General features: G+C 45.6%; 1 protein-coding gene across 1 annotated transcript in view; it reads right to left on the reverse strand.

Annotated features, from left to right (window-relative positions):
- LOC144278295 (complement receptor type 2-like) overlaps nt 1-15,317 on the reverse strand; it is a 37,046-nt gene extending 21,729 nt beyond the window's left edge. The window contains exons 1-5 of the mRNA XM_077839564.1: nt 15,239-15,317; nt 12,609-12,794; nt 7,025-7,118; nt 3,221-3,306; nt 2,164-2,358 (exon numbers count right to left, since the gene is read on the reverse strand). Coding sequence (XP_077695690.1) covers nt 2,164-2,358; nt 3,221-3,306; nt 7,025-7,118; nt 12,609-12,794; nt 15,239-15,314 — 637 coding nt within the window. The 5' untranslated portion in view covers nt 15,315-15,317. The remainder of the gene's footprint in view (nt 1-2,163; nt 2,359-3,220; nt 3,307-7,024; nt 7,119-12,608; nt 12,795-15,238) is intronic.
- Between the last annotated feature and the right edge of the window lie 11,811 nt (nt 15,318-27,128).

Raw genomic sequence — 27,128 nt, forward strand, 5'->3', positions numbered from 1 at the left:
CCGAGGGACAATATTAACTCGTTGCTATATTTGCTTTCCATAAGATACTCTTAGTATAACCTTTTATGAGTTATGTACCTGCATAATTGGATGCTAATACCTTAACCGTATCACTGAATTTAACAACCGTAATTTCGGATACTGTCGATTATGTACTATATGGTTTCAAAGTCATAAGGTACAAATTTTGTACTTTTGGATAATTTAAGCATTATACCCAGATGTACAGACACTCTCTTCTTAACGTGTGCATTAGATCTTTGTAACGTTAGCTTTAATAAAAAAAATTTAATCTATTTCTGTACAGTCACAAACCTAAGGCTATAACAGGGGATCTGGCTCATTTTATAATCTTTAGGAGTCTTATACCCTAAACTTTGTTTTACTGAAACTGGTACAGCAAAGAAGCTGCACCTTTACCTCCTGTTCAAAGTGGCTTTTTCTTTTCCCTAGCCTACCTCCAACTACGACAGGAGACATTCCTCATCCTACAGCAGCAGGCACTGGGTATTAACGCTATCTCACGATACGGGACAGAGTTTAACCTCCAAGGCAGAAGCCGTTCCAATGAGCCTTCTCCCGGGCAAAAGCACTCCCAGGGGCTGAAGGCTAGCAGAAGTGTGGTTCCACATCAGCCACCCAGCCACATGCCAACACGCAAGCTGCTCCAGAACTTAGAGATGAAATGTACTTCGTGAATTTCACACTGCCATTTTCAGTCTTGTAGAAACTACATGCTAAAAAACTGGAAGCTTTAAATAGCCAAAAGTTCTTCCAACTCACCAGAAGTATCTTTTGTTCCTCCTGGAGGGGAAGCTGTAGGTGTAGTATGTGTTATGCCGATGACAAAAAGGGGACACAGACACTCAAACTTTATATTATTTTAACGTTGCTAAACATCAGCATATAAAAGGTTCAACACAACTGCTTATACTTACGTAGACAAGTTGGCAAAGATGGAACCCAAGAATTGTTAGCTTCACATCTAACTGAACTGCTACCATGCAGAGTGTAGCCAGAATCACATGCAAATATTACGGCGTTTCCATATGAATAGTCCGGTCCAAACCCAGATTGCTTTCTTCCATTTTTAACTTCTGGCTCTGGACACTTGACCACTGAAAATTAAAAGTACCAGCATAAGAACGTTTGGCACAGGAAGCATGTAGTGTGTGTTGGGATATGGGGGCGTGGGGGAGAATTAAAGGAAAGACGAAAACACCCTGATACTTGACTACAGCAGGTACCAAAATGTATTTCAAAATAAAGTTATACAACTCTGGATCTTTTCCTTTAAAAAGATGTTAGTCTACATACACCACAGCACCCAACTGTATGGCTATCCCACCCCTTCCCCCACCCTCCACTAAACTGCATGAGTTAAACATCATCGTTGTACGACGTCATCCGGAATTTGGGTCACACTAGAAGAGATGTACATACAATGACATTCTGGAACTGAACTTCCCTGCTTTTGGGGGAGTTAATATTAAGTAGCAAGATGACCAACCTGCCCTAACGCCTCTGAAAAAGCCTCAATCCCAGCTGTTAGGCTGGGTAACTCAGAAAGGATAAAACCAAGTTGTGGCACTTGCTTGAATACCAAATACATAAATGCATTGTTAGCGAAATGGAACAGTGTGCAGGAGCACTGCCGTCACTAAAATGAAGATTGTACAATGACCTTTATTTCCCCCTCCGAAGAACTTTATGGCTGTGATATGAATTCACAGAAGCCTGAGCCTTCACTGCCAAGGAGCCCTCCCAGAGAGTTCTGAAAAAGAGGCTTGCCAAACAATCCTGCTTGTAAGCCTCTCTCTCTGCCCACTCCCCTTTAGCACTTGAGTTGAAGGATACTGGCATAAAAGCAAAACTTTAGTTTAAGAGTTTATCAACTGAGAATTAACTTCAATCTTGGAACACTGAGGGGAGACAAAAAACACAGGATGTATTAGAGGCAAAAATTGTTTCCAGGAATAATTCATGAAGTGTCAGTCATTCTTTAGTTTTTCAACAGTAACTAGTTTTCATGATACGTATTTAGGGGGACAAAGCACTAACTGAATTTCCTCAGGTTTATGGGTTTACTTAGCAATCAAAATAGAGTTTTTCTTGGAAGGTGATCGTAGAATAAGAAGGGGATAAAAAACAGACGCTACTAACCTTTGCATTCAGGGGCAGGCCCACTCCACTCTCCATTGAAATGATCTTTCGTTGTACAATGAATGGAGGCCTCTCCAATAAGAGACAAGCCCGGGTCACATTTGTAAGTTACTGCTGAGCCAAAGGAAAACTCTTCTCCACTCTGACCATTATGGGATCCCTGGGTGATATCAGGAGGTGGACGACAAGGTATTGCTGAAGCAAAGAATGTCAACATGAAAATTAAAGTTTCCACTGAAGGTGAACCAAAGAGAGTTTTCACTAAGAAAGTTGTCTCAGATCCCCCCAAAAAGCTATTTATTCATTTGGAAGCGTACTTAACATTCCATTTTAACATTTGAAGCAACACCCCTTTCAGATTCTGAAGGTTTGTCTGCTTTTAGGCTTGACCCAACCCAGTACGTCCATTGTTCAAGGAGGATGCTCCATAACACACCAGCTCTGGAAGATGACCTTAGCAGAGCGCACTCCTTCCCAACATTAGCCTCAAGGAGCCAGAACCTCTTGCCTGGCATCTCGAGATGTAGTATTATTCCACCAGAAGAAAACTAAGCTAGAAAAGTTCTTTTAGCAGCAGCTGATACTAGACTGGACATCAGCAGCATCATTGATAGACCAAGCCCAGAAAGCATTCAAGAGATCAAATTAAGGTAGAGGCAAATTAATTGTGATTCACTCCAAAAGAGCCTCAGATTTTAAGTGGATAGTCACATTTGGGAAGCATCAAAACTTCTTGGAGTCATTATCATGCCTTTTACATAGTGAACAGGAGGATTACACAGATACAATAGTGAAGAGGACCCATGAGGCCTGTTGGATTGTGCATATTAAAACAGTGCCAGGTGAATAATCTAAAAGGTACCCAAAAAAAAAAAAAAAGATTCTGTAGGAGTCATCTAAACACCATGGTGAAGCACAGTACGATTTCATTCCTCCCCACAACAAAACTGTCATTTGGATTAAATGCCAAAGGAAGAACAGAGACTCCTCTGAAGCGCCAGCTATGCTGCATCATCTCCAGACGTGAACTGTTCTTAAAACCATTAAATGGCTTTACCTTGGCAAAGTGGAACCTCCGTATCCCAATCAACTCCATTTCCCACAATCACACACTGGGCAGAAGTCGGTCCAATTAATCTATACCTAAAGAAAAAAGGTTCAAGTTTGTGACTCATGGAAGCAAAGAACTAGTCCCCCGTCCAGAAAGATGGAACATGGTTTCTTTCTGCCAGTAGGTGGAGACAAACCATTGAAAAAGGGATACATCTAACACCACAGGACCAAGGAACACGGAGGCCAGGTCCAGTACACATCTACGTCGGTACAGCTACAGTAACGCCTCACTTAACATCGTCCCAGTTAACATTGTTTCGTTGCTGATCAATTAGGGAACATGCTTGTTTAAAGCTGCGCAATGCTCCCTTAGAACGTTGTTTGCCAGCCGCCTGCTTTGTCCACTGCTTGCAGAAAGAGCAGCCCGTTGGAGCTAGCTGGTGGGGGCTTCGAACCAGGGTGGACCGGCAGCCGCCCCGCCCCATCAGCTCCCCTAAGTTCCCTGTGTGGCAGCCGCCCAGCAGGCTATCAATTGTCGGGCAGTTCAGCCGTCCCTCCCCCCACTGCCCTGTGCTGCTCCTGTCCTCTGCCTTGGAGTTGCTCCCGGAAGCCTCCTGCTTGCTGTGCGGGGGTGGAGGGGGAAGAAGGGTGCTAATGTCAGGGTGTCCCCCTCCCGCTGTACCCCTTCTCCTCAGAGAGATGGGGGAGAACACGACAGGGCTCAGGACAGAGGGAGCTTGCTGCCAGCAACTGCTGTCAACTTGCTGATCTACTTAAAAAGGCAATGTACTTAAACTGGGGTCAGCGTACTTAAAGGAGCAATGCACACACGTGTCTCTCTCTCTCACGCACATGCGTGTGTATGTGTGAGACTGTCTCTCTCTGCCATGATGTGCCTCCTCTCTCCATTTGTGCTGCCTTGTAGAGTGTGAGGCTACATTAATAACAATGTGTTAACCCTTGAGGGCTTAGCCAAAAGCACTGCATTTCCAAGTCCATTGAGCTGACGGTCCAGCTAAACCCAGCACACAAAGTTGCAACATACTGACAAAGCTTACACTTGGTCTTCACTACAGAACACACTTAGCATTCGATTAAATTGAAGTGAAAGAACTTGAAGAAATCAATCTCCTGTGAAGGCAGGGAACAGTGAGAGAGCACGCGCGCGCACAGATGGGCCCAAGCAGCTGCTAGTTTGTAAAACAGAATTACACCCAAAGACAACCTGCAAACAGCAGTAATGGGAGACAAGACAGCTGCCCTGAGCGGTCACCCACTTGCCATCTCCCTGTTCCATATTCAAAATTCAAGCATCGTAACTGTCCAAGATCTAACCAGTGGTCTTTAAGCACACAGACCTCATAGGCCTGCATAATTCCAAAGCATGAGGCCCCTATAGGCTACTGTACAGAAAGTCACCAATTCCTTCAACAAGAGCTTGGAAATTTCTGTGGATCAAACCTACTTCATCCAGAAGGCAGGATATGGACCAATCTACAGGATAAACCAAGGGATTTAACTCCCACCTCTGTGCAGCCGGAGAGCCTGCCTTGCCCCAGGGAGTTACCTCCCCATGCCCAGATACATCTAATTGAGACTGGGCCTGGACATCTCCCACCACCCCAAATATCCCTTGGGAGTCCAATCTCTGCTGCTTGGACAAGCCACCTAAAGCTGTGATACAGAAAAACAAAACTCTACACAACACCTGCATTCCTGTCATTTGTGTGCCCCCGCAATGCAATCCATTCAACTAGCAGGGAGGGCGAAGAGCCTGTGGAAAATTGCCGGCACTACTTTGATGGGTCTCGCGCGCTCTCTTCTTCGGGAGGGTTCAGGGCACCCTTTCTCGCCCCTGAACTGGGGTATTAACTGCCCCACGAGTGTCCTAGAGGAGGAGTGGAGTGGAGAGGGAGGGACCTGGACCCGCCCTATACTCCAGGTCCCAGCCCAGGGGCCCTAGGGAAAGCAGTAAACCACTAAAACTAGTGGTTTCTTCTTCTGGGCTACTTCCCTCTCCTGCCCTTCAGCTCGTGGGGCTTCCTGCCCTCCCTCTGCACAAACCAGGTGTCCCTTTACCTAGGGTCTTGGTCTTCTTAGCCCACCGCAACACTTCTCCAAACTCTCCTCTGCTTCCCTCCAAACTGCTCTCTGCTCCAACATTCATCCACTCTGCTTCAACTCCTTTCCTTGTCTGATTGAAGCTGGGGGGTGGGGGGATGGTTTATCAGGTGACTGGCTTCAGGCGTTCTAATTAATCTACAGCGAACTTTCTTCCTTCTACAGGGAATAAGGCTCCCTTCTAACACTCTCCTACTACCCTCTGGCCATGCTGTATCACAAGCTATTTAAATTACGTACAATGCTACCACAAGAACAATGGGTAAAAACTGCCCACGAACAACTTCAGGCTGGAAATTAGAGGGTTTCTAACCATAGGAAAGGTAAGGTTCAGGAACAGTCATCCAATAGTAGTTGTGGGGTAACTTAGTTTGAGAGAGAGCCAGACAAGTTTATGCGTGCAATTATATGATGAGGTTGCTTGTGATGGCAGGGCTCAGCAACCCTGGGGTTTGTTTCCAGTGTGTGTGTTACATTCCTAAGGCTCACGCGTCCGGATTTCAGCCAGGCACCTGCAGCAGTCAGGAAGGGATTCCACACCAAACGTATTCTGAGTTGCTTTCTTTTATCTCCTTCCTTTGAACCATCAGGGATAGCCATGGCTGAAAATGGGACACTGGATGGGGAAGGCCAGGACTCTGAGGTGGCATCAACCACTCTCACCTCAGTGCTTGACTTACATGCTCAGGCTCTAGTATATGGGGTTGTTAAGAAATTTCCCCCCAGGTCACATTGGCAGTGACATTGGGGGTTTTCTTGCCTTCCTCTGGAGTATGTGAGTGCAAGTCAATTGCCAGGATTATCTCAATATATATCTCACTTCCACATTTCCTTGCCATGACAGGGACCCGAGGAATTTGTGCACCTCAGGCCCTCCTGTTCTCTGACCATGGCACATAATGGTCTAAGCTCCTGTGGGCTGTAGTATTTTAGATTACATTTTGGTTGAGTTTAGTATGTGGGTCTCTGGGAAGTGTTAGTGGTCTGTGATATACAGGAGGTCAGACTGGAGGATCGGGTGGTCCCTTCTGGCCTTCAACTCTGAGACCTCAAAAATCCAAAACACACCTGCTCAGCGCAAGGAAGTCACAAGCTATTTTTGATTCCCCAAGGCCTGGCAACATAACCCATATGGACAAAAGCAACAACTGCACTTGATGCTATCCTGGGGAATACCGACATCTCTAAGGGAGGGACAGACAAATATTCGCTATTGTAGAGCAGGAAGAGGTCTGCCTCTACCTGGTGCTGCATTTTATGGGCAATATTCTGCCACTAGCTCCCAGCACCCTCACAGAAACCCCTGTAACAAGGGAGAGATGGCACGGGTCAGTAAGTGCCACATGACCCCTGAGGTGGGACTCTCAATATCATAACCCAACCCCTGCTGGAGGATCTCCTGAGGGCTCTAGGCTGCCATCTTCAAAAGCACCTGAGCGAGTTAGATGCCCATCTCCCACTGAATGACAACCATAGCTGGGTGGCTATCTTCCTTCAACTCCTTTGAAAATCGCAGGTGTAATTCTTAACAAGGGCCCCAGCCCATGGATACAGATTTATAGCACACCACTCACTTATGTTCTTGAAGTTAAGCAGGCTTTCTTGCCTCATTTTGCCAGACTTCAACAGCAGTTTTACACCAGTCTAGGTTCTATTAATTAGTCCAAAGAAGCAATTTGCCACTCACCCTTCATCACAGGAGAAGTTTGCTCTTGCACCAAACCGGAGATCCGTTATATCACTCCTGCCATTTTCGAGTTCGAGTGGTTTACATCGTCTTCCTAGAAGAGAACAAGACGAATATTAGTGTTACCTCAGATTACCTTAATAGGAAAAAGGGGATATCCTAACTTGCACCCTCTAACACAGCAAATACCATGGCAGATCAAAGCCAATGGTCTTGCAGTCCAGTATCTGTCCTGTACGACAGCAGTCAGCACCAAAGGCTAAAGAAGAAAGCTTAAAACCCACATTATGGATAATTTTGTTACATGCCCATGGGAAGTGAGGAGAAGTGGAAGTGGGATGATGCTTCCTAATCCCACACAGATAGTCGTTGCCTTATATCCTGAAACAAGAGATTTAAGATCCCCTTGCAGATTTAGTATAAGCGCAAATATTCATACTGTAAACGTTAACGCCCAGATCCTGAAAACTCATATGCAGAACCATATTCATGTGGGTAGACCCACTGACCTCAACTGGCAGCAATTACAAATAAAAAGCAACATAAGACATAGAAGAAAAAAAAAAAAAAAAGGATAGATGGCGTAAGTTACGAAATGTAAAAATTTATATGGGGCACTAAAGACATCAGTGAGAGTCTCACAAGTGGCATGGTTACAGACAATAAGGAGAAGATTTTGAAGTTCGTTAGGGACAAAAGAAATCCTTCTGTAAGAGAATGTACCTGTGTCCAAACCCTAGAGACTGCTGTAATAATCTTTATACCGAGCATGCCTTGTGAAGCATCATCTGAAAATGTATAAAAAGAAAAGGAGTACTTGTGGCACCTTAGAGACTAACAAATTTATGCTCAAATTTGTTAGTCTCTAAGGTGCCTCAAGTATTCCTTTTCTTTTTGTGAATACAGACTAATACGGCTGCTACTCTGAAACCTGAAAACATATAGTTTACTGGTCAATATTGCCCTGATAAAATGCATGGTAACATTGTCTTTGAAGTTAGAAGATTTCCCTGTATAATGTTAACTCATATTGCAAACCTACAGCACAAGTTGGCAAACAGGACTGTCTCAAAGGAACCTGTGCTCTGCTTAATTTGCATTTAAGCAACAAGCAGTCATCAAGCAGGAAGAAAAAAACCTCCAAAAAAGAGAGGAAAAGCAGCAGGGAAGATCTTTTCCCGATAGACTTTTTGTCAGCTGGGAATGTTTTCCCAGGGGCGGGACTGACACTATAAAAAAGGAGCAACAAAAACTCCCAGGCACCCCCTCCTCCCTCTCACTCCATCCATCCACTCACTGCACTAGAAGAGACAAAGGAAGCACCAACTAAGCTGAAGAAGGGGTCCTCACTTAAGAAGTTTGGTCAGCAAGACTGCTGAGAGCATACGGTAAGAAAAACTTCATTTTGAATTTAACAGCGTTTTTTAACTTGAGCACCACTTGTGCTTTATCTTGACCTCTCTTGTCACCTTTCGGACTCATGCCTCATTACCTGCATTCCCTTAAAATCTCTGTAGTTAATAAACTTGTTTGATCTAATCCAGAATTGGCTAAGAAGGTGAGGCAATATCTTTTATTGAACCAACTTCTGTGGGTGAGAAACTTTCGACCCTACACAGAGCTAGTCTTCAGGTTTGGAATACATTTCTGAGACCAAGAAGCATGGTGTGTAAGCTCGAAAGCTCGTCTCTCTCACCAACAGAAGTTGGTCCAATAAATATTATCTCACCCACTTTGTCTCACTAATATCTTGGGATTGACACGGCTGCAACACCACTGCAGACAAGAACTGGCTAACTGACATCTCCAGGAGCAGTCACATCAGTGGGAATCATTATCAAACAAACCTGTTTCTAGTAGAATTCTGCAGGGATCGGTCCTAGACCTGCTGTTATTCAACATTTTAATCAGTTGACTGGAAGTAAACCAAAATCACTCCTGACAAAATTTGCAGGTGACACAGACTGGGGGAGTCCTACAAAGCAATCTGGACTCCCTCTGTCCGTTCAAACACAATTCATTCTAGTACCGTATAACGCAAAATTATACATCCAGGCACAAGAAATGCAGGCTGTTCCTAGAGAACGGGGAAACTATATTCTGGGAAGGAGCCAGTCTGAAAAGGATTGAGATCACAGCAGACAATCAACTGAAGCTCCCACTGCAATCCTATAGAAAAAAGGGTTAATACAATCCTTGATGTATTCACAGATGTGATTGCAGAGCCACTGGCCATTATCTTTGAAAACTCATGGCAATCGGGGGAGGTCCCGGACAACTGGAAAAAGGCTAATATAGTGGCCATCTTTAAAAATGTGAAGGAGGAGGATCCTGGGAACTACAGGCCAGTCAGCCTCACCTCAGTCCCTGGAAAAATCTTGGAGCAGGTCCTCAAGGAATCAATTCTGAAGCACTTAGAGGAGAGGAAAGTGATCAGGAACAGTCAGCATGGATTCACCAAGGGCAAGTCATGCCTGAATAATCTAATTGCCTTCTATGACGAGATAACTGGCTCCGTGGATGAGGGGAAAGCAGTGGACGTGTTGTTCCTGGACTTTGGCAAAGCTTTTGACACGGTCTCCCACAGTATTCTTGCCAGGAAGTTAAAGAAGTATGGGCTGGATGAATGGACTATAAGGTGGACAGAAAGCTGGCTAGATTGTCGGGCTCAACGGGTAGCGATCAATGGCTCCATGTCTAATTGGCACCCAGTATCAAGTGGAGTGCCCCAAGGGTCGGTCCTCAGGCCGGTTTTGTTCAATGTCTTCATTAATGATCTGGAGGATGGGGTGGATTGCACCCTCAGCAAGTTTGCAGATGACACTAACCTGGGAGGAGAGGTAGATACGCTGGAGGGTAGGGATAGGATACAGAGGGCCCTAGACAAATTAGAGGATTGGGCCAAAAGAAATTTGATGAGGTTCAACAAGGACAAGTGCAAAGTCCTGCACTTAGGACTGAAGAATCCCTTGCACCGCTACAGACTAGGGACCGAATGGCTCGGCAGCAGTTCTGCAGAAAAGGACCTAGGGGTTAAAGTGGACGAGAAACTGGATATGAGTCAACAGTGTGCCCTTGTTGCCAAGAAGGCCAATGGCATTTTGGGATGTATAAGTAGGGGCATTGCCAGCAGATCGAGGGACGTGATCGTTCCCCTCTATTCGGCATTAGTGGGGCCTCATCTGGAGTACTGTGTCCAGTTTTGGGCCCCACGCTACAAGAAGGATGTGGAAAAATTGGAAAACGTCCAGCGGAGGGCAACCAAAATGATTAGGGGACTGGAACACATGACTTAGGAAGAGAGGCTGGGGGAACTGGGATTGTTTAGTCTACAGAAGAGAAGAATGAGGGGGGATTTGATAGCTGCTTTCAACTACCTGAAAGGGGGTTCCAAAGAGGATGGATCTAGACCGTTTTCAGTGGTAGCAGATGACAGAACGAGGAGCAATGGTCTCAAGTTGCAGTGGGGGAGGTTTAGGTTGGATATTAGGAAAAACTTTTTCACTAGGAGGGTGGTGAAACACTGGAATGCGTTACCGAGGGAGGTGGTGGAACCTCCTTCCTTTGACGTTTTTAAGGTCAGGCTTGACAAAGCCCTGGCTGGGATGATTTAGTTGGGGATTGGTCCTGCTTTGAGCAGAGGGTTGGACTAGATGACCTCCTGAGGTCCCTTCCAACCCTCATATTCTAGGATTCTATGAACAGGGAAGAAGAAGTAGGGAGATGATAGCAATGCTGTATATAGCATTGCCGAGACCCGTACGGGAATACTGTACCCAGGTGTGGTGTCCCCTTTTTTAAAATGGTGTTGAAAAATTGCAGATGGTGCAGAGAAGAGCCACTAAAAGCTATTCACTGGCCTGAGAAAATGCCTTATAGTGAGAGACTTAAAGAGCTCAGTCTGTTTAGCTTGTCGAGAGACTGTGAGCCTACCTGATTATAGCATCTGAGGACCTTCACAAGGAGAAGATACCAGCTACTAAAGGGCTCTTTAATCTAGCAGAGAAGAGCGGAACAAGAACCAAGAGCTGGAAAGTCAAGCCAGACAAATTCAAAATGGAAATAAGGCGGCAGTGTTTAATATGAGGGTGACTAACCACTGGAACAAATTACCAGAGGCAATGGCAGATTCTCAGTCTCTGCAAGTCTATAAATCAAGACTGGATGTCCTTCTCGAAGATATGCTTTCGTCAAATACAAGTTTTTGGCCTCAGAAAAGGGATAACTTGGTGAAATGTAAGTCGCCTGTGATGTAACAATCCCTTCTAGCATTAAACTCTACGAAGCAGCGGACTATTCACACGAGCAATATTAAGCACAGTTGTGTTTGCCGGACCAGGTTCTAAGTGTCTCATCCTTTTTTGAATCCTGCCACGTTCTTCGCCTCCATTTTGTAGCAGAACGTTCCACAGGCTTGTTTTGCGTTTGGTAAATATTTGTTAGTCGTTTTCTTGCTATGTGAATCCTGATTTTAGACAGCTAAAAACTTCATGTTCCTCAGTCAAGCTCAGTGGAAGAGCTTTTCTCTGCCCCTACAAGAGTTATTTGTGATGCTTTCTCCCGCAGTAGACTTATTCCCACGAAAAATGAACTGTTTCAAAAATTCACCATATCTATATGGAGTTTGATACAGATATCCTGAATCCATGCAAAGATAACGTTGGCACTTTTTATGACTCCACTGGGAAAAATCTCTCAATGCAGACAAGGCATGTAAAAATTGCGACCTCTCTACTAAGGCCTGATCGATTCAGTAAAACAAGGCCCGCCGAAGTCAGTGGGACTTAAGAATGCACTAAGTGTTTTGCTGAATCAGGGCCTATATTTAAAGTATTTTCTCTAGCCAGCAGGCCAGAGTAGGTGAGTCTGAGGCTAATCAAGGAAGTCTCATCAGTATTCAATACAACAAATTCAGTCATAATTTAAAACATATGCACAAGAAGGCAGAGTTAAGTTTCATTAGCATCCAACTGTAGATATCCTTACTAGTTACATGGAATATAGCATCTATAGTCTTGAGATGAGAAAACTTGCAAAAATCTTATCGTACTCTTAGCAATGAAGCCAAGAGGAGAATTCTCTAAATTTTGTTACGAATTACTATTTTGACCAAGTTTGTAACACAGGTCCCTTCCAACTCTGATATTCTATGAGACATTATTCAATACTGGGTTTACTTTTAGTACAGTGAATTCAGGATATTTCGTTATCAGGGATACAGCAACTACAATGTTTCAAAAAGGACAGACACTTAGCACACCAAAGCGTTTTACTTAATTGTAATAGGTTTCAGGGCAGTAGCTGTGTTAATCTGTATCAGCAAAAACAACTCGAAGTCCTTGTGGCACCTTAGAGACCAACAAATTAACTTGGGCATAAACCTTTGTGGGCTAAAACTGACTATATCAGATGCATGGAGTGGAATATTCAGTAGAGAGGTATAAATACACAGCACAGGAAAAGATGGGAGTTGCCTTCTTTTCATATGCCAATAGAAGAGAGATACCCAACAGAAGAGAGATTCCTAACTGTGTCAAGATGGCTTGCTCATCAATTGAAATGGAAAAGCAACAAAGATACTCACCTTCACAAAACTCAGCTTCTACTGACCATTTTGAATTTTCAAGACATGTAACAAAAGGAGACTTTCCAGAGCTCAAAATGTATCCTGGGCGACAGGAGTATTTCAGTTTGGTCCCAACAGGATAGGAATTGTTCACGACCCCAGGCAGCTCAGCAAAATGCAACCTTGGAGGAGAATCACAAGTGCCTAGCAAGAGAGACAGACAAGGAAGGGAAAAAGTTAACTACGAAAGATATTCAGTAGTCTGTTGTAACAGAATACTAGTTTTTGAGAAGCCACATATGATTTTACTGGGGACAATTTGGAGGTACGTGTTTTCGTTAGAGCCTTGAAGCTAGTTTACTGAATGGGCTTGATACAAAACTGCAGTACATTAAAGTTTACCATGTATACATCACCGTTACTGCACCCAGTAACGTAGGGTAAGTATATTGTGCAAAACAAGACACTGCTCAACCCACAGGTTTTAGAGAGAGGGTTGCAACCATACAGAGTGACATGAAAGAAGGTTTCAGAGTAACAGCCTGTGTTAGTGTTAGTCTGTATTCGCATAAAGAAAAGGAGTACTTGTGGCACCTTAGAGACTAACCAATTTATTTGAGCATAAGCTTTCATGAGCTACAGCTCATTTCGTCGGATGCATACCGTGGAAAATACAGAAGATGTTCTTATACATACAAACCATGAAAAAATGGGTGTTTACCACTAGAAAAGGTTTTCTCTCCCCCCACCCCACTCTCCTGCTGGTAATAGCTTATCTAAAGCGATCACTCTCCTTACAATGTGTACGATAATCAAGGTGGGCCATCTCCAGCACAAATTCAGGGTTTAACAAGAACGTCGGGGGGAGGGGGACGGGGAGGGGGGGGAAACGGGACAACAAGTTACCTTGCATAATGACTAAGCCACTCCCAGTCTCTGTTCAAGCCTAAGTTAATTGTATCCAATTTGCAAATGAATTCCAATTCAACAGTCTCTCGCTGGAGTCTGGTTTTGAAGTTTTTCTGTTGTAATATCGCAACTTTCATGTCTGTAATCATGTGACCAGAGAGACTGAAGTGTTCTCCGACTGGTTTATGAATGTTATAATTCTTGACATCTGATTTGTGTCCCTTTATTCTTTTACGTAGAGACTGTCCAGTTTGACCAATGTACATGGCAGAGGGGCATTGCTGGCACATGATGGCATATATCACATTGGTAGATGTGCAGGTGAACGAGCCTTTGATAGTGTGGCTGACGTGATTAGGCCCTGTGATGGTGTCCCCTGAATAGATATGTGGGCACAGTTGGCAACGGGCTTTGTTGCAAGGATGGGCTCCTGGGTTAGTGGTTCTGTTGTGTGGTATGTGGTTGCTGGTGAGTATTCGCTTCAGGTTGGGGGGCTGTCTGTAGGCAAGGACTGGCCTGTCTCCCAAGATTTGTGAGAGTGTTGGGTCATCCTTCAGGATAGATTATAGATCCTTAATAAGCAGGCAAAGGAGACTAAGATAGCAATCTACAGAAGAATACACGAAACATGTCTGGCATTAGAACAAGTGAGAACAGCTGGTGGAAAGCCATCTCTGAGACAGGTAACTTTCATATTTCTCATGTGATGCATGGAAACTGTATGATAATCATGAGGACAAGTGCTAATGAGAAGCAAAGTGGGGAAAGGTTTCAGAGTAACAGCCATGATAGTCTGTCTTCGCAAAAAAAAAAAAGGAGCACTCGAATAAATTGGTTAGTCTCTAAGGTGCCACAGGTACTCCTTTTCTTTTTGCAAAGTGGGGAAAGTAACTGAAAAACTTCCTGATGTACTGTATTGTATTTTCTAAGTGGCAACTGACCCTAAATTCTCAATGACTGAGGGACAATCTTCACTCATTACTATATTTGCTTTCCACAAGCTCCTCTTAGTATAACCTTTTAGGAGTGATGTACCCAAATAACTGGATGTGAGTACGTTAACCTTAATTTGGGATACTGCAGATTGTCTACTATATGTACCTTATGACTTTCAAACCAAATTTTGTACTTTTGGATCATTTAAGCATTATACCCAGATATACAGACACACTTGTCTTACCCTGTGTATTACATCATTTTAACATTAGCTTTAACAAAGGTTTTATATCTCTGTCTGTACAGTCACAAAGCTAAGGCTATAACAGGGGAACTTGCTCATTTGACAGTCTTTAGGAGTCTTATGCCCCACACTTCGTTTTACTGAAGCTGGCCAGCTACAGCACCTTTACCCGCTCTTCGAAGGGGCTTTTTCTCCCCCCCGCCCCACGCCCGCCTCCAACCACCGACAGGAGACACCCCCAGCCGCCGCCCCCGGGCCTTAACACTCCCACCAGCGGGACAGAGTTTAGCCCCCAGGCAGAAGCGCTCGCGGGGGCTCGAGGCTCGCAGAGGCGCGGGGCTCGCCCCAGGGGCCGGGCTGGGGCAGCGGGCACCTGTCGCTGCCGCGCGGCTCGGGCCCCCTCGCCCCCTCCTCCCCCCGCGGGCCGAGCTCGACGCAGCCCGGGCTGAGGGGCCGGACGGGGAGGCCCGGGGGCGCCGTGCACCGATGGAGGGGGGGAGAGACCGGGAGGACTCTGTGCCCGGGCAGGGGCCGCCTGGGCCCCCCCGCCCACACTCACCGCGAGCCCCGGGCAGCGGCAGCAGCAGCGCCAGGAGCCCCCACAGGCCCGGCGGGCAGCGCGGACCCGAGACCATGGCGGCGGCGGCGGCGGCGGGAAGAGTCGCGGGGCGAAGGCGGCGGCGGAGCGGACTCACGACGATGCTGCCTCAGCGCCGCAACCGCAGGCTCTGACACAGCCGCCGGCGCCGGCCGCCAGGCGACCCAACGGGGGGCGGGGCCGGGCGGGCCGGGCGCCGCCGCTCACGGGCACGCGGGGCCCGGCCGGGGCCCTTGGCGGGCAGGCCCCGCTTCCAGCTCGCTTCGGGTCCCGGTCGGAGGCGGCGGGCGGCGCGGCCGCGCTCCTGTGGGTTTCCCTGCAGCGATGAGCGGGCGGGCGGGGCGCGGCCTGGCTCATCCCGCGCGGACGCCGGTGCCTCACCTTGTAGGGGAAGGGTTTTTGTACCATCTGATCCTGCAAGGTGCTAAGTAGTGTGAAGTTGGTAGGAGACCATTTAAACCAAATCCAGCTGTAAAATGTGTGTGAAGAGCACTGTAGCTAGCATACACCCAATACCTTAGCATTAACAGAAAGTGCTGCCGTACAATGACCCAAAAGTTAGATTTTCACTGGACAGTGGGTACTGCTGTCGCTATTACAGACTTACTACGAAGATTAAATAATTGCAATGTATAATCCAGAAAATAGTAACTGGTTCAAAGGTAACTGAGCCCTTTACCAACGCACCGATAAATCATGTGTTTTTCAGGTAATAGGAAAATTAGTTGCAGTGAGGACTTTGCTTGCATGCTGTAAATGTCCTTCTAGAGGCAGGAAGTGCAATACAGTAAAAAAAAAAAAAGAAAAACAAACAGGTGACTTCACTGGAATGCAGATTAATGTGCTGAGGAATGCTCTCTTTCTAATCTGCAGTGGGTTGGGCATGTTGAGGTCCTTGATATTCCCTCTACTACACACCTGTTCCTTTCATATTTCCTATTAACAGGGCTGGCTGTATATAGCACCAGTGGCCAAGTCACAGAGGAGACAGAAGAAATACATCATTTCCCCCGAGAAAGCCTGTTTTTAACTAAGTGACCAGAGACACTTTTGGAAACAGACACATTTACATTTAAAGAAATTCACATTAATCCATCATTTCACCTATTCTCTGAAGGGATTCCACTTTTGCTGTGAACAATTTGAGATAATGAAATACAGTATATTCACTAACCTTTGCATAATTATCAGTTTCCCTTTGTGTCGGCATGTATGTCAGAAAGGAGGTATTCTACACATCTACAGGGCTGACCCTGCAGCTATTCCCTCACTGCATCTTACAGAATCGATACAGGCAATAGTATAATGCGTACTCCACCTGCAGAAATGGATTTATCCTCACAGGCTCCGGAGAGAGAGACAAAGGTTTTATCCCTATTTGAGAGATGAGGAACTGGAGACCCAGAAAGAGTATAATCTGGCTGCATGAAAGGAGTTAGGCATTGTGATGCTGAGCACCTAGAAACTTTCGGGCCCCTTGAAAATCACTGTGATTCACAAAGCCCGAGTTAGGCACCTGAGGATCTATCAAAGGAATAGAGGGAGACAGGCGCCTTAGATTGTGATCCAGCAAAGCCAGTGCGAGAAGCAGGGAGCCACCTAAGCTGGCCAATGGGAGATGCTGAGGAGAAATGGCCCTTCAGCCCCCACCAGAGATAGGCAGCTAGCTTTGGGAACTGCTCCTCTGGAGTCAGGCAACTTATGTTTCTTACCAGAATGAGTTAGGTGCCTGCCCCACTCTATATAAAACGGCTGGAGGTGGCATTAGCTGTACCCACCTGGTAACATTTAGCCCCATAGTGAGCACACTCTCCTGGGATGTGGGGAGACACAGGTTCAATTCCTACATCAGGCACAGGGGGAGAAAGGATTTGAACATAGGTCTCCTACGTCTCTCAGCAGAGTGCTGTAACCACTGAATATGAGATAGTCAGATGGGGGCTCCCTCGGTCTATCCAAGTGAAGCTGCTGCACTGTGGGGAAAAAAGAAGGAAAGTGATTGGAGCCAGGGTCTCCCAGCACCCAGCTGACTGCTCCACCCAACTACAGTGTCTCTGGCTCTATGACTGTATAAGTACGTACCAGAGTGGACCACTGAGCTGAAAGTTAGAAGGGGGGCACTGGCACTGGCACCACCACCTTCTCCTTCCGAGAGTTAGGCGGAACGTTTTGGGCGTCACAGAGATGCTGAAACCAGGACTTAGGCAGGTACAATGGGGCCTTGGGCACCTAACTCCTTTTGTGCATTCTGGCCTATGTGACTAACTCGAAGCAGTACAAAGAATCTGTGGGAGAGACAAAAACAGAGCTGAAAACAGAACCCACATAGCTGCTGACTCTTAGTCCTGTGCTTTAAGCACACGACCTTTCTTCATCCCCTTCCTTTTGCCAGCTTTGACTGCGGAACCTGCACGTGAAGGTTTCATCTGTGACAGAAAGTGGGGGTATTTTGTAACTACTGTAACTTCTCACTTAACGTTACAGTTATGTTCCTGAAAAATGCTACTTTCAGCGAAATGATGCTAAGCGAATTCAACTTCCCCCTAAGAATGAATATAAATGGAGGGTTAGGTTCCAGGGAATTTTTTTTCACTAGATAAAGGAGATTATATTATTATACACTAAGTTTTAAATAATTTTAAACAATTTACTACTGTACTCACCAATGATATTGTGAAGCTTGGTTGAGGCAGGGGTGTAGCGGGGTCGGGGCACAGGGGGCTTGTCCCGCTCCGCCTGCCTGGCCCTCCTCCCGGGAAGCAGGGTTGGGGCGCAGAGGCTGAAGCAATGGGGCAAGCCCCCGCACCCTGACCCAGCTTCCCAGCAGGAACACTGGGCAGGCAGAGTGGGGCGAGCCAAACAACTTTGTAACGGAACATTGCATGACTTAAAACAAGTGTGCTCTCTAATAGATCAGCAACCTTCCGTGAGATTCCGTGAGAGAGCCAGGCAGCAAAATTCATAACTTTACATATCATGCCACACATATTTTACTGTGATATTGACCAGTGAATTATTATTGAGAATTAGTTCTCAAATGATACCTTACAAGGCATCTGTTGTGCAGATTATTACAATAGCATGTGGGGTGTGAATACAGGGTGCATTCAGTCACCATGTGCATTCACCTCTATGCATTAACAAGTGCCTGGCCCCCAGTGCCCAGCTATGCCTCCTTCATGCTCTTTGACTCCATGTGCAGACTCACCAAACAGCTGAATGATGGGATGTGAGCAGAGGAATTATAGGACTTTGCCGCTGTTATCTCAAGACCCAGAATGCCAGCGGTTTCTGGACGGTGTCCCACAAGATGCCATGAGAAAAATCCCAAAATGCATAGAGCCTAGCAGTGGACCAAAGCACCACAGGATGCCTTCCCAGAACGCAGAGCACTTATTTCTACAAGTCAGTGGGAGGCATAATAACATAAACATAATCAGAATCTGTCTCTTGGCAGAAAATGGGTAAGGCTGGACATATTAGGCCAGATTCCAGGCTGCTTTGTACCACTCGATTCATGGCTCTCAACCTTTCCAGACTACCGTACCCCTTTCAGGAGTCTGATTTGGTCTTACATACACCCAAGTTTCACCTCACTTAACTGCTGGCTTACAAAATCAGACATAAAAATACAAGAGTGTCACAGCACACTATTACTGAAAAATTGCTGACTTCCTCATTTTTACCTTCATTGTAAAATAAATCTATTAGAATAAGTGTTCTATTGACATTAAACAAGTCATTGTCTGTATAAAATTTTAGTTTGTACCGACTTTGCCAGTGCTTTTCATCTAGCCTGTTGTAAAATTAGGCAAATCTCTAGATGAGTTGATGTACCGCCTGGAAGACCTCTGCGTATGCATACCCCTGGTTGAGAACCACTGTTCTACATCATGCAAGAGAAAATGTACACTGAGGTGCCAAAGTGGCTTTCAGCTTTCCACAAGGGTATGTACGCAGTCCGCTCCCTCCCCTCACACACATTCCTGTCCGGGCCTTAAAATAACACAGCCAAGTTCATGAAAGAGAATTTCAGGTTGAAAACATTCACCCATCAGTCATTTTGAGCACCGGGTAGTTGATACTTTTTCTTCATATTTATAGTTCGTGTTATTAGGGAACCTGGAATTCCATAGGCATGGAGGGTGTTCAGGATCAGACTCTGAGGGATTGTCTATATTAGAAAGTTGTGCCACTTTAGCTATATCAGCCTAGATTGAGTCCCGTAGTGCAGACTCGGTTCTCTCAGTGCAAAGGTGCTTACAGCAGCAGAGCAAATCTCGTATGGGCAAGGGAATAAGTTATGCCACTATAACTGCATCCCTATTCGCGCTTTTACCAGTGTAACTATTCTGCTAAAACGTCGCACATCGAATGGAAAGAGATTTACCAGTCAAACTTTGGACCACGCTGTAATGCAATGTACACCGAGGGATGGGTGAGGAGGCCAGTGGCCCTGGGTGCCAATTTCCAGCACATGCAAATCAACATCTGGGTTGTGCGCAGGCACCAAATACAGGCTTTAATTTTGCTCTTTGCTTGGACTTTTTTTTTTGCTCATCCATTTGCAGGGGACCAGAAAACGAAACACCGAGGGCCAGCCATAGGAATGAACCACTATTTAAACACTTCTTTCTTGGTTGTGGTATCACTAGCTGGACATCTCAACTAAATCTAGTTGAAAAATTTGATGTGAGGTGCTCTAACTAGCACACACACTAGTAAACGCAGCAATACCTGTAGGTCAGATTTTCACCAGACACAGAGTGCAGCGTAGCGACTACAGACTGTTACCACTATTACGAACTATATCGCAAAACGTAAGCCAAAACAAATCAGTTGAGACGGCAAAATACTTGTTGAAAGAAAAACCCTGTGATCAAGCACTGGCCAATTATTTGACCTATTAAGCATGGGAGAATTAGCTGCCATGAGCATTACAAATTATATGATAGAGGGAAACAAAATTGCAGCACCATAAGATATTCAAAAAATAATTGTTTGGGTAATCTGAAAATTCTATATAGTTGTATGCGTGTATTTCTGCAAGGCTTCCAGGTACAAAACAAAAAGGAAATGGAGAATAAATGCATCCCCTGATACAATTTTAGCTATAATTTCAGTGCAGTAATTTCTAGGCAAATGGAAGAATTCCGCTGCTATTGTAAAGGCTTCAAGGAATCAATCAACTAATAGCATGTAGAGTTAAATCCTATTACAGGATTTAATTTGAAAGGAAGGTGGTATGAAGATAATTCAGAGTCAAACATTCTCTTCTTCATAGCAGAAAGACAAACTCGTCACATGTAGCACCTTTCTTCACGAGGATCTTAACATGCTTTAGAAATTTTATTAAATGTACACACCATTACCATATAACACATTTAGGATTCTAACCACGTTGACACCGCTAGAGTGGAAGGCAGCGGCTGTTGTGAACTACCTTACATAGCAGTATAGGATAGGACAACAAGAATACTGTATCTAACCAAAACTACAGGAGAATTCAGGTACTCAGATCTGCAGCTGTATTGGGAGATTGCATCATTACAGATGCGAAGGGAAAGAAGCCATATAATGATTTAAAAGCATACATTTCCTGCAGCTTCAGTGTTTTCTCCTGTGTCTTCAGTCCACATATTTATATTGGCCTGACCCTATCTAGCATGTGGGATCTGATGAGACCACAGCAAATAGATATGGTGGGACCAGGGGCACCGGAACTAGGCGTGTGGCAGCACCCCCCTGGCTTGAAGTTGTTTCCATCATATACAGGGTTTGCAGTTTTGTTCAATGGCTTTCAACACCCCCACTATAAAAATTGTTCCAACACCACTGGGTGTGACCGCAGGACCCAAATTCTAAAAGGAAGACAAGGAGCATGTTTGAATCTCTCCAAGATGCACTTATAGGGGACTGCAGTGGTTTAAACGATATAGGCTATAAGCGTCTCACTGCAGGCTTACTCCCAACCACTCAGAAAACACTAACAGTTCATACCACTCCAAAGTTACACATGCCAGAAATGTTATTTTTCCTACTACTGAGATAAATGATTACAAAGCGTCGAAACATTTAAACTGTAGAAAACTGACTAGATTAACAGCCCCTTTGTAACTAATCAAATACCCTCTTTACATATTCCAAATTCCACAATATCCAGCTTTTATATAGCATTTTACATCAGATCGCTAAGCACTTTAAAAAGGAGGTAGGAACCATTATCCCCATTTTACAGATGGAGAAATGGAGGCATAGAGAGGTAGCTTTTAAATGGCTGGTGGGATCTTTCAGGGCAGTTCAGCAACTTAAAGTGGAATTTGAATGGAGACGAGAGGAAAGAATTTATGAAACAGTAATTTCTGCTTTCTGAGCCAGCGCAAGGAATCATGCAGCATCTCACTCAGAGATAAACCTGTGACAGCATGCACACCTGCCTTTCTATGCTCCTTGTGAGTACTCCATCTAGCGAGGGAGCTGGGATTTTGTTTCAGAGATTTTTCAGGACCCGGTCAGAACTCCTGAAATGTTAACTCAACTAACAACCTTTTAAGTCTGTCTATCTTGATGACATGTCTTTTAGTGGGGGACGTAGGGCGCAGTCCTGCAAGACGCTGGGCACCGTATGGGAGCTGCTTAGTGTCCTCCACTCCCAGCACCGAGCGAGAAAGTTTCAGCACTGTGAAGCGGCAGTATAGACAAGGCCCAAGTCTCCACCTTTGTTCCTCATAACAGACAAATTCAGCTTCAAAGAGGTGCTTTTAGAACTATGGGGTTCACTTTGTCAGCAGGTGCACTTACTCTGCTGGAGGAGATGATCTGCATGTTCACCAGTGTGGTGATGCTGTCATGCTGGAAGGTGGTGTTGGTGCTCAAGTGGGTCTTTGATTTATAGATAATCACAGATCTGGTTAAAGACCGTGTGCGCGTGCACTAAAAGCTTTTTCTCAGGCTAAATGGAAGGAACAATTAAATGCTCCTTTTGTGTAGTGAAGTAGCTGGAAACAACAGAAACTACCACCCAAGGCAATGGGCCACATTGCAAGGCCAGATCAAATATAACAAAATGTAACCTCAAAAAATTAAGGCGTTCCCCTGGGAATGGTTGCAAATGCAGGGGAAGGGGATTGTGTTTAGTAAGCTGTATGTGTTAGAAGCAGAAAGGGCGGTGAGAAGGAGCTGAGACACAGAGCATCTTGGGCAGAGGACTCCCTGGAGAGGTAGACTTGGCAATAATGAGAAACATCCTTCTGTTTGTACTGTGTTCAGGGAAAGAGACTTGGTATACATTCTTTGTAAACAGGACTTCACTAAAGGATATATCCAGCTCCTATCAGTTTCTTCTCCGCAAGGTAAACCACCTTGCAAGACTAGTGGCTCAGGCTCAGATATAAAACTGTCTTTGCACATTCAGTGAGTTGCCCACAAGTGACATCAGGCTTAGCAACTCCTGAGTATTTCAGGCAACCCAAATAGCACCTCTAGTTTAGAAGTACTAAGTAACTCAAGTCTTCAGTATCTTTTTACCAAGAGTTTGAAAATGTGCTTCAACTGGCGCAAAACATGGCAAAAGGCTGTTTCCACTCAGAGCAGGAGAGGCTTGATAGAATTTCACTCCTGCTGCTTAAGCAACATCTGGCTTTTTACTTTTCGTTGGCTAGTTAATTTAGTGCTGGTTACAGGGAGGGAAGAATAGCACTGACCAGAGGCAAGTACAGGTAGGCACAGTGCAATCTTCCCCCACACAGCTTTGTCAGCACCGTCAATCCCCTGCTGTCCCTGGCAGAAGCTCCCGCAGGGCTGTGCCAGTGCTCCTTAGTTCTATCTACAACATGCCCTTCTATTTAACAGTTAAACCCTCCTTCCACTCCCTGTTTTAGGCAAAGAATGGGATTCTTACCAGCAGTACCCTCTCCTATCTAATTCAGAGCCTCTTCTCTGGAGTAATGTTTTCCCTTCATTTAAAGCACTGTTTGAGGTATTTAAATAATTAGTTACATGTTTCAAATTATCTCCTAGGAGACAGACATGCAGATTCCCCAAAGAGAAGGATGACACAAGCTAGACCCCAGGAGTGCCGTGGGGAGAAGGATGGCTTTATGGTTCAGGCAGCGGACTGGGAGACAGGAGATTAGTGTTTCTTTCCACTCTGCTGTCAGTTCTCCAACAGACTCGCCATGTGGACTTGAGTAAGTCTGAATCTTTCTGTGCCTCAGGTTCCTAATCTCTAACCTGGATATAAGACCAACGTACCTCCCTTCCGGGGAGGTGCAGGGATAAGTCTATTAATGTTTGTGTTGTGTTTCAATGCCATCGGCAATGAGCCCAACCCCACTGCAGGTTATAAACTAATAGTGCGTCAGCACCTTTATCTGCTTTCCAGGGAATACAGTCAGTTTTACTGGGTAGTATTTATTGCAGGGCCAGCTAGGGAAAGTGCACCCAAGACGCACGTATGAACATAGAAATCACCCTCTCGAGGTTGGGTTTGATCTGAACTGACACTGATCTGACAAAGGTCTATAGAGGCACATTTCTGCTATGCAGTTAACGCAAAACCACCAAACCAGATGTACAAACCACGTAGCCTGGTAGCTCAAATGATTCCCTTGAGCTCCCTGCCCTGGTTCTGGTCAGCACAGCCACCTTCTCTCTCTCTCTCCCCTCTTTGAGGCCTAGTGTATCCATTGCTGACAATAGGGGTAGCAGTAGTTGCAGCTGAACCAGTGTTAAGCATAGTTAACTAAGTATAAATTAGGCAAATTGTGGTTTTGGTACCATTTCAGAGACCATGGTCATTGTCAGCGGTGAGCAGTTTTCTTAAAGCAGCCATGGCCAGAGAGTCTTTTGCAGGGATTTCAGCCTAAAGAAGCTCAGCTGCCCTTAGCTTCCCGATCTGCCTGACAGCGCTTTAACGTAGAGTGAAGACATACCCACAGTCTCTCTCACCTCCAGCAAAACAGAAAAGCAACAAAAGAACTGACATACCAAAACCATACAGCACTTTGGATTTTGTTCCTTTGCTGACTGCTTCCTGATAAAAGGTTTTTGCTTTGGAGCATGCAGGTATTTGGCAGAGATGCATACGTTCGTTACACGTTTGTCTCTGGACTGAGACGAGAAATGGAATGGCTTAATTTAGATGGGGATGGGTGAAACTTGTCCAGAGAAGTGCCAAAAGAATTGTGATTTTTACGCAAGATGAAAAATGGGAGGGGAAGTGCAAAGAAGATGCCGAAGTCTGAATTTGGGAGGAGACAGAAACTACAGTGCAAAGAGTGTTGCCTAAATTCACGGCCGATATAAACTGGCCTTGCCCTAGTGAAGTTAGAGCTGTGCCTATTTACACCAGCTGAGAATCTGGCCCTGTATTCCCAGCATAGGAAGACAGGCCATCACAGGTGTAGTAGAAAGGGAGAGCCTGAAACATGAGGCCTGGTATCAGAGCCCTGGACTAAAGTAGTAGTCAGGCCCTGCTGATATAAAGCAAAGTTAGCAAAAGTGATCTGGCCCTGTTATAAAACATGCCTGCTTGCAAGTTCACAGAACCCGAAAGAACAGGGCTGGTATTGCAAAACCACACACATTCCTAAGAAGTGCTAGGCACAGGACACTCACAGAAACACATTCCAGAAGGGTGGTGGTACCAGAACCCCCCATATTAAGTAAGTTACAAATGCACTCCCCAAAGATAAAAGGAACATGTTGACCCCTCCTAGAGATAAGGACAGGATCACACTGGTGGAAAGAGGTGTTTGACTGAACCAACATGTACAAGGTAAAGGGTAGTAACTAACCATGTCAGAGGGGCAATACGTAATGTGTTTGTATCGGTGTATAAAGAAGGGTCTCAGAGGGAGTGTCTTTGTCTGGCCGAGGAGGGAACGGAAAGTCGTAAGAACATAAGAACGGCCGTAAGGGGTCAGACCAAAGATCCATCTAGGCCACTATCCAGTCTTCCAACAATGGCCAATGCCAGGTGCCCCAGAGGGAATGAACACAACGGGTAATCATCGAGTGATCTATACCCTGTCTCCCATTCCCAACTTCTGGCAAACAGAGGCTAGGGACATCATCCCTATCCATCCTGTTTCATAGCCATTGATAGACCTATCCTCCATGAACTTATCTAGTTATTTTGAATCAACATATTCTGGCAATGAGTTCCACAGGTTGACTGTGCATTGTGTGAAAAAAATGCTTCCGTTTGTTTGTTTTAAATCTGCTGCCTATTAAAGTCCTGCCATTCACTGAGCCGGTCCATTGTTACAGGCATACATGTGCTAGCGTAACTGTAGACATTGATTTGGGGAGCTAGGACCATGCTTTGTCAACAATAAACCTGGCTAGGTGCCTTTGCTACTGAAACGGGGCTGTGGTTTAATTGGGCAATTCGATCGAGGTCTGCTGTGTCCCCTAGCTGCACAGAGCTGGGATAGCACAACACACACATAGCCAACAACAGGCAGCCTACCCTACTATAAGTGGGTAAAGCCCACTTTGATCACAGCAGCCAACAGCATGTGCTTTATGGTAGCTCCTCTCAGAAAGGGTCCCTGACACCTCCCGTGCTTGGCTGTGTTCTCTTCGGATGGCAGGCCTTCTCCGCCAGCACCAGTCATCTAGGCTGCCTTACATTCTGTTCAACTGCCCCAGCCCCACTGCCTGAGGGCTTGGCCATGCTAACGTTGCACCGTGAGCTGGCTCTTCGCGGCTCCTCCGTTGTGCATTTAAAACACAGCAGCACTGATTTGCACGTTTTCGTCCCCTGGGTACTTGGTCACTGTTAATTCTGGCCTCTCCTGCCCCGGGCTCTCTCCCATTGGCGTTACTCCTGCACCAGCCCCCAACACAGGCAACGCCCATGGGCCCACCACAGTCAAGGTTCACAAGGGATCCGTCAAGACAAGCTCAGACAGGAGCCACTGCACCTGACCCAAATAAGGTCGCATACACAGAATGGAAGCAGGGCCTCAGATAAGCCATCGCTGCCAGCCATTGGGTGGGGCTACATAGATTTTCAGTGGGCCACAAGGCATGTGGGTAGGTACCAATGCACCACGCAGGAGGCCTCGCCCCACCCTCATCAGCAAAGGAACTGAAATATCAAAACCAAATATCTTCAGGCTGCATTTTCCAAAAGAGTGCAGCATGGGAGTGGTATATATGAGATGCTGAGCTCTTTTGGAAACTTGACCCTTGGCTTTGGTGCCTAAACAGGAGCCAAATCCTTTTGAAAAAATCAAGTGCAGGGGCTGAGATTTTAAAGTCTGGCTGGCTGACTTTTAAAGGGTGGTGATGAATTTTCAGAGTAGCTCTTCTTGATAAAGCTTTTAGCTATGCAGCGTGCAGACCTTTGGCAGAGACATGGAAAATGAAAGCCTTGCCTCATCTTTCTGTATGCTCAGAAACGGAATGATTTAATTTAGCAAGGGACAGTGATGGACAAATAGCCGCCCTCCTACACAGTGTTTGATTTGGCAAAAGTGCCAACTGGAAGAATCATAGAATATCAGGGTTGGAAGGGACCCCAGAAGGTCATCTAGTCCAACCCCCTGCTCGAAGCAGGACCAATTCCCAGTTAAATCATCCCAGCCAGGGCTTTGTCAAGCCTGACCTTAAAAACCTCTAAGGAAGGAGATTCTACCACCTCCCTAGGTAACGCATTCCAGTGTTTCACCACCCTCATAGTGAAAAAGTTTTTCCTAATATCCAATCTAAACCTCCCCCACTGCAACTTGAGACCATTACTCCTTGTTCTGTCATCAGCTACCACTGAAAACAGTCTAGATCCATCCTCTTTGGAACCCCCTTTCAGGTAGTTGAAAGCAGCTATCAAATCCCCCCTCAT

Source organism: Eretmochelys imbricata, chromosome 21 (assembly GCF_965152235.1).
Source record: "Eretmochelys imbricata isolate rEreImb1 chromosome 21, rEreImb1.hap1, whole genome shotgun sequence".
In the NCBI taxonomy this organism is placed as follows: domain Eukaryota; kingdom Metazoa; phylum Chordata; order Testudines; family Cheloniidae; genus Eretmochelys; species Eretmochelys imbricata.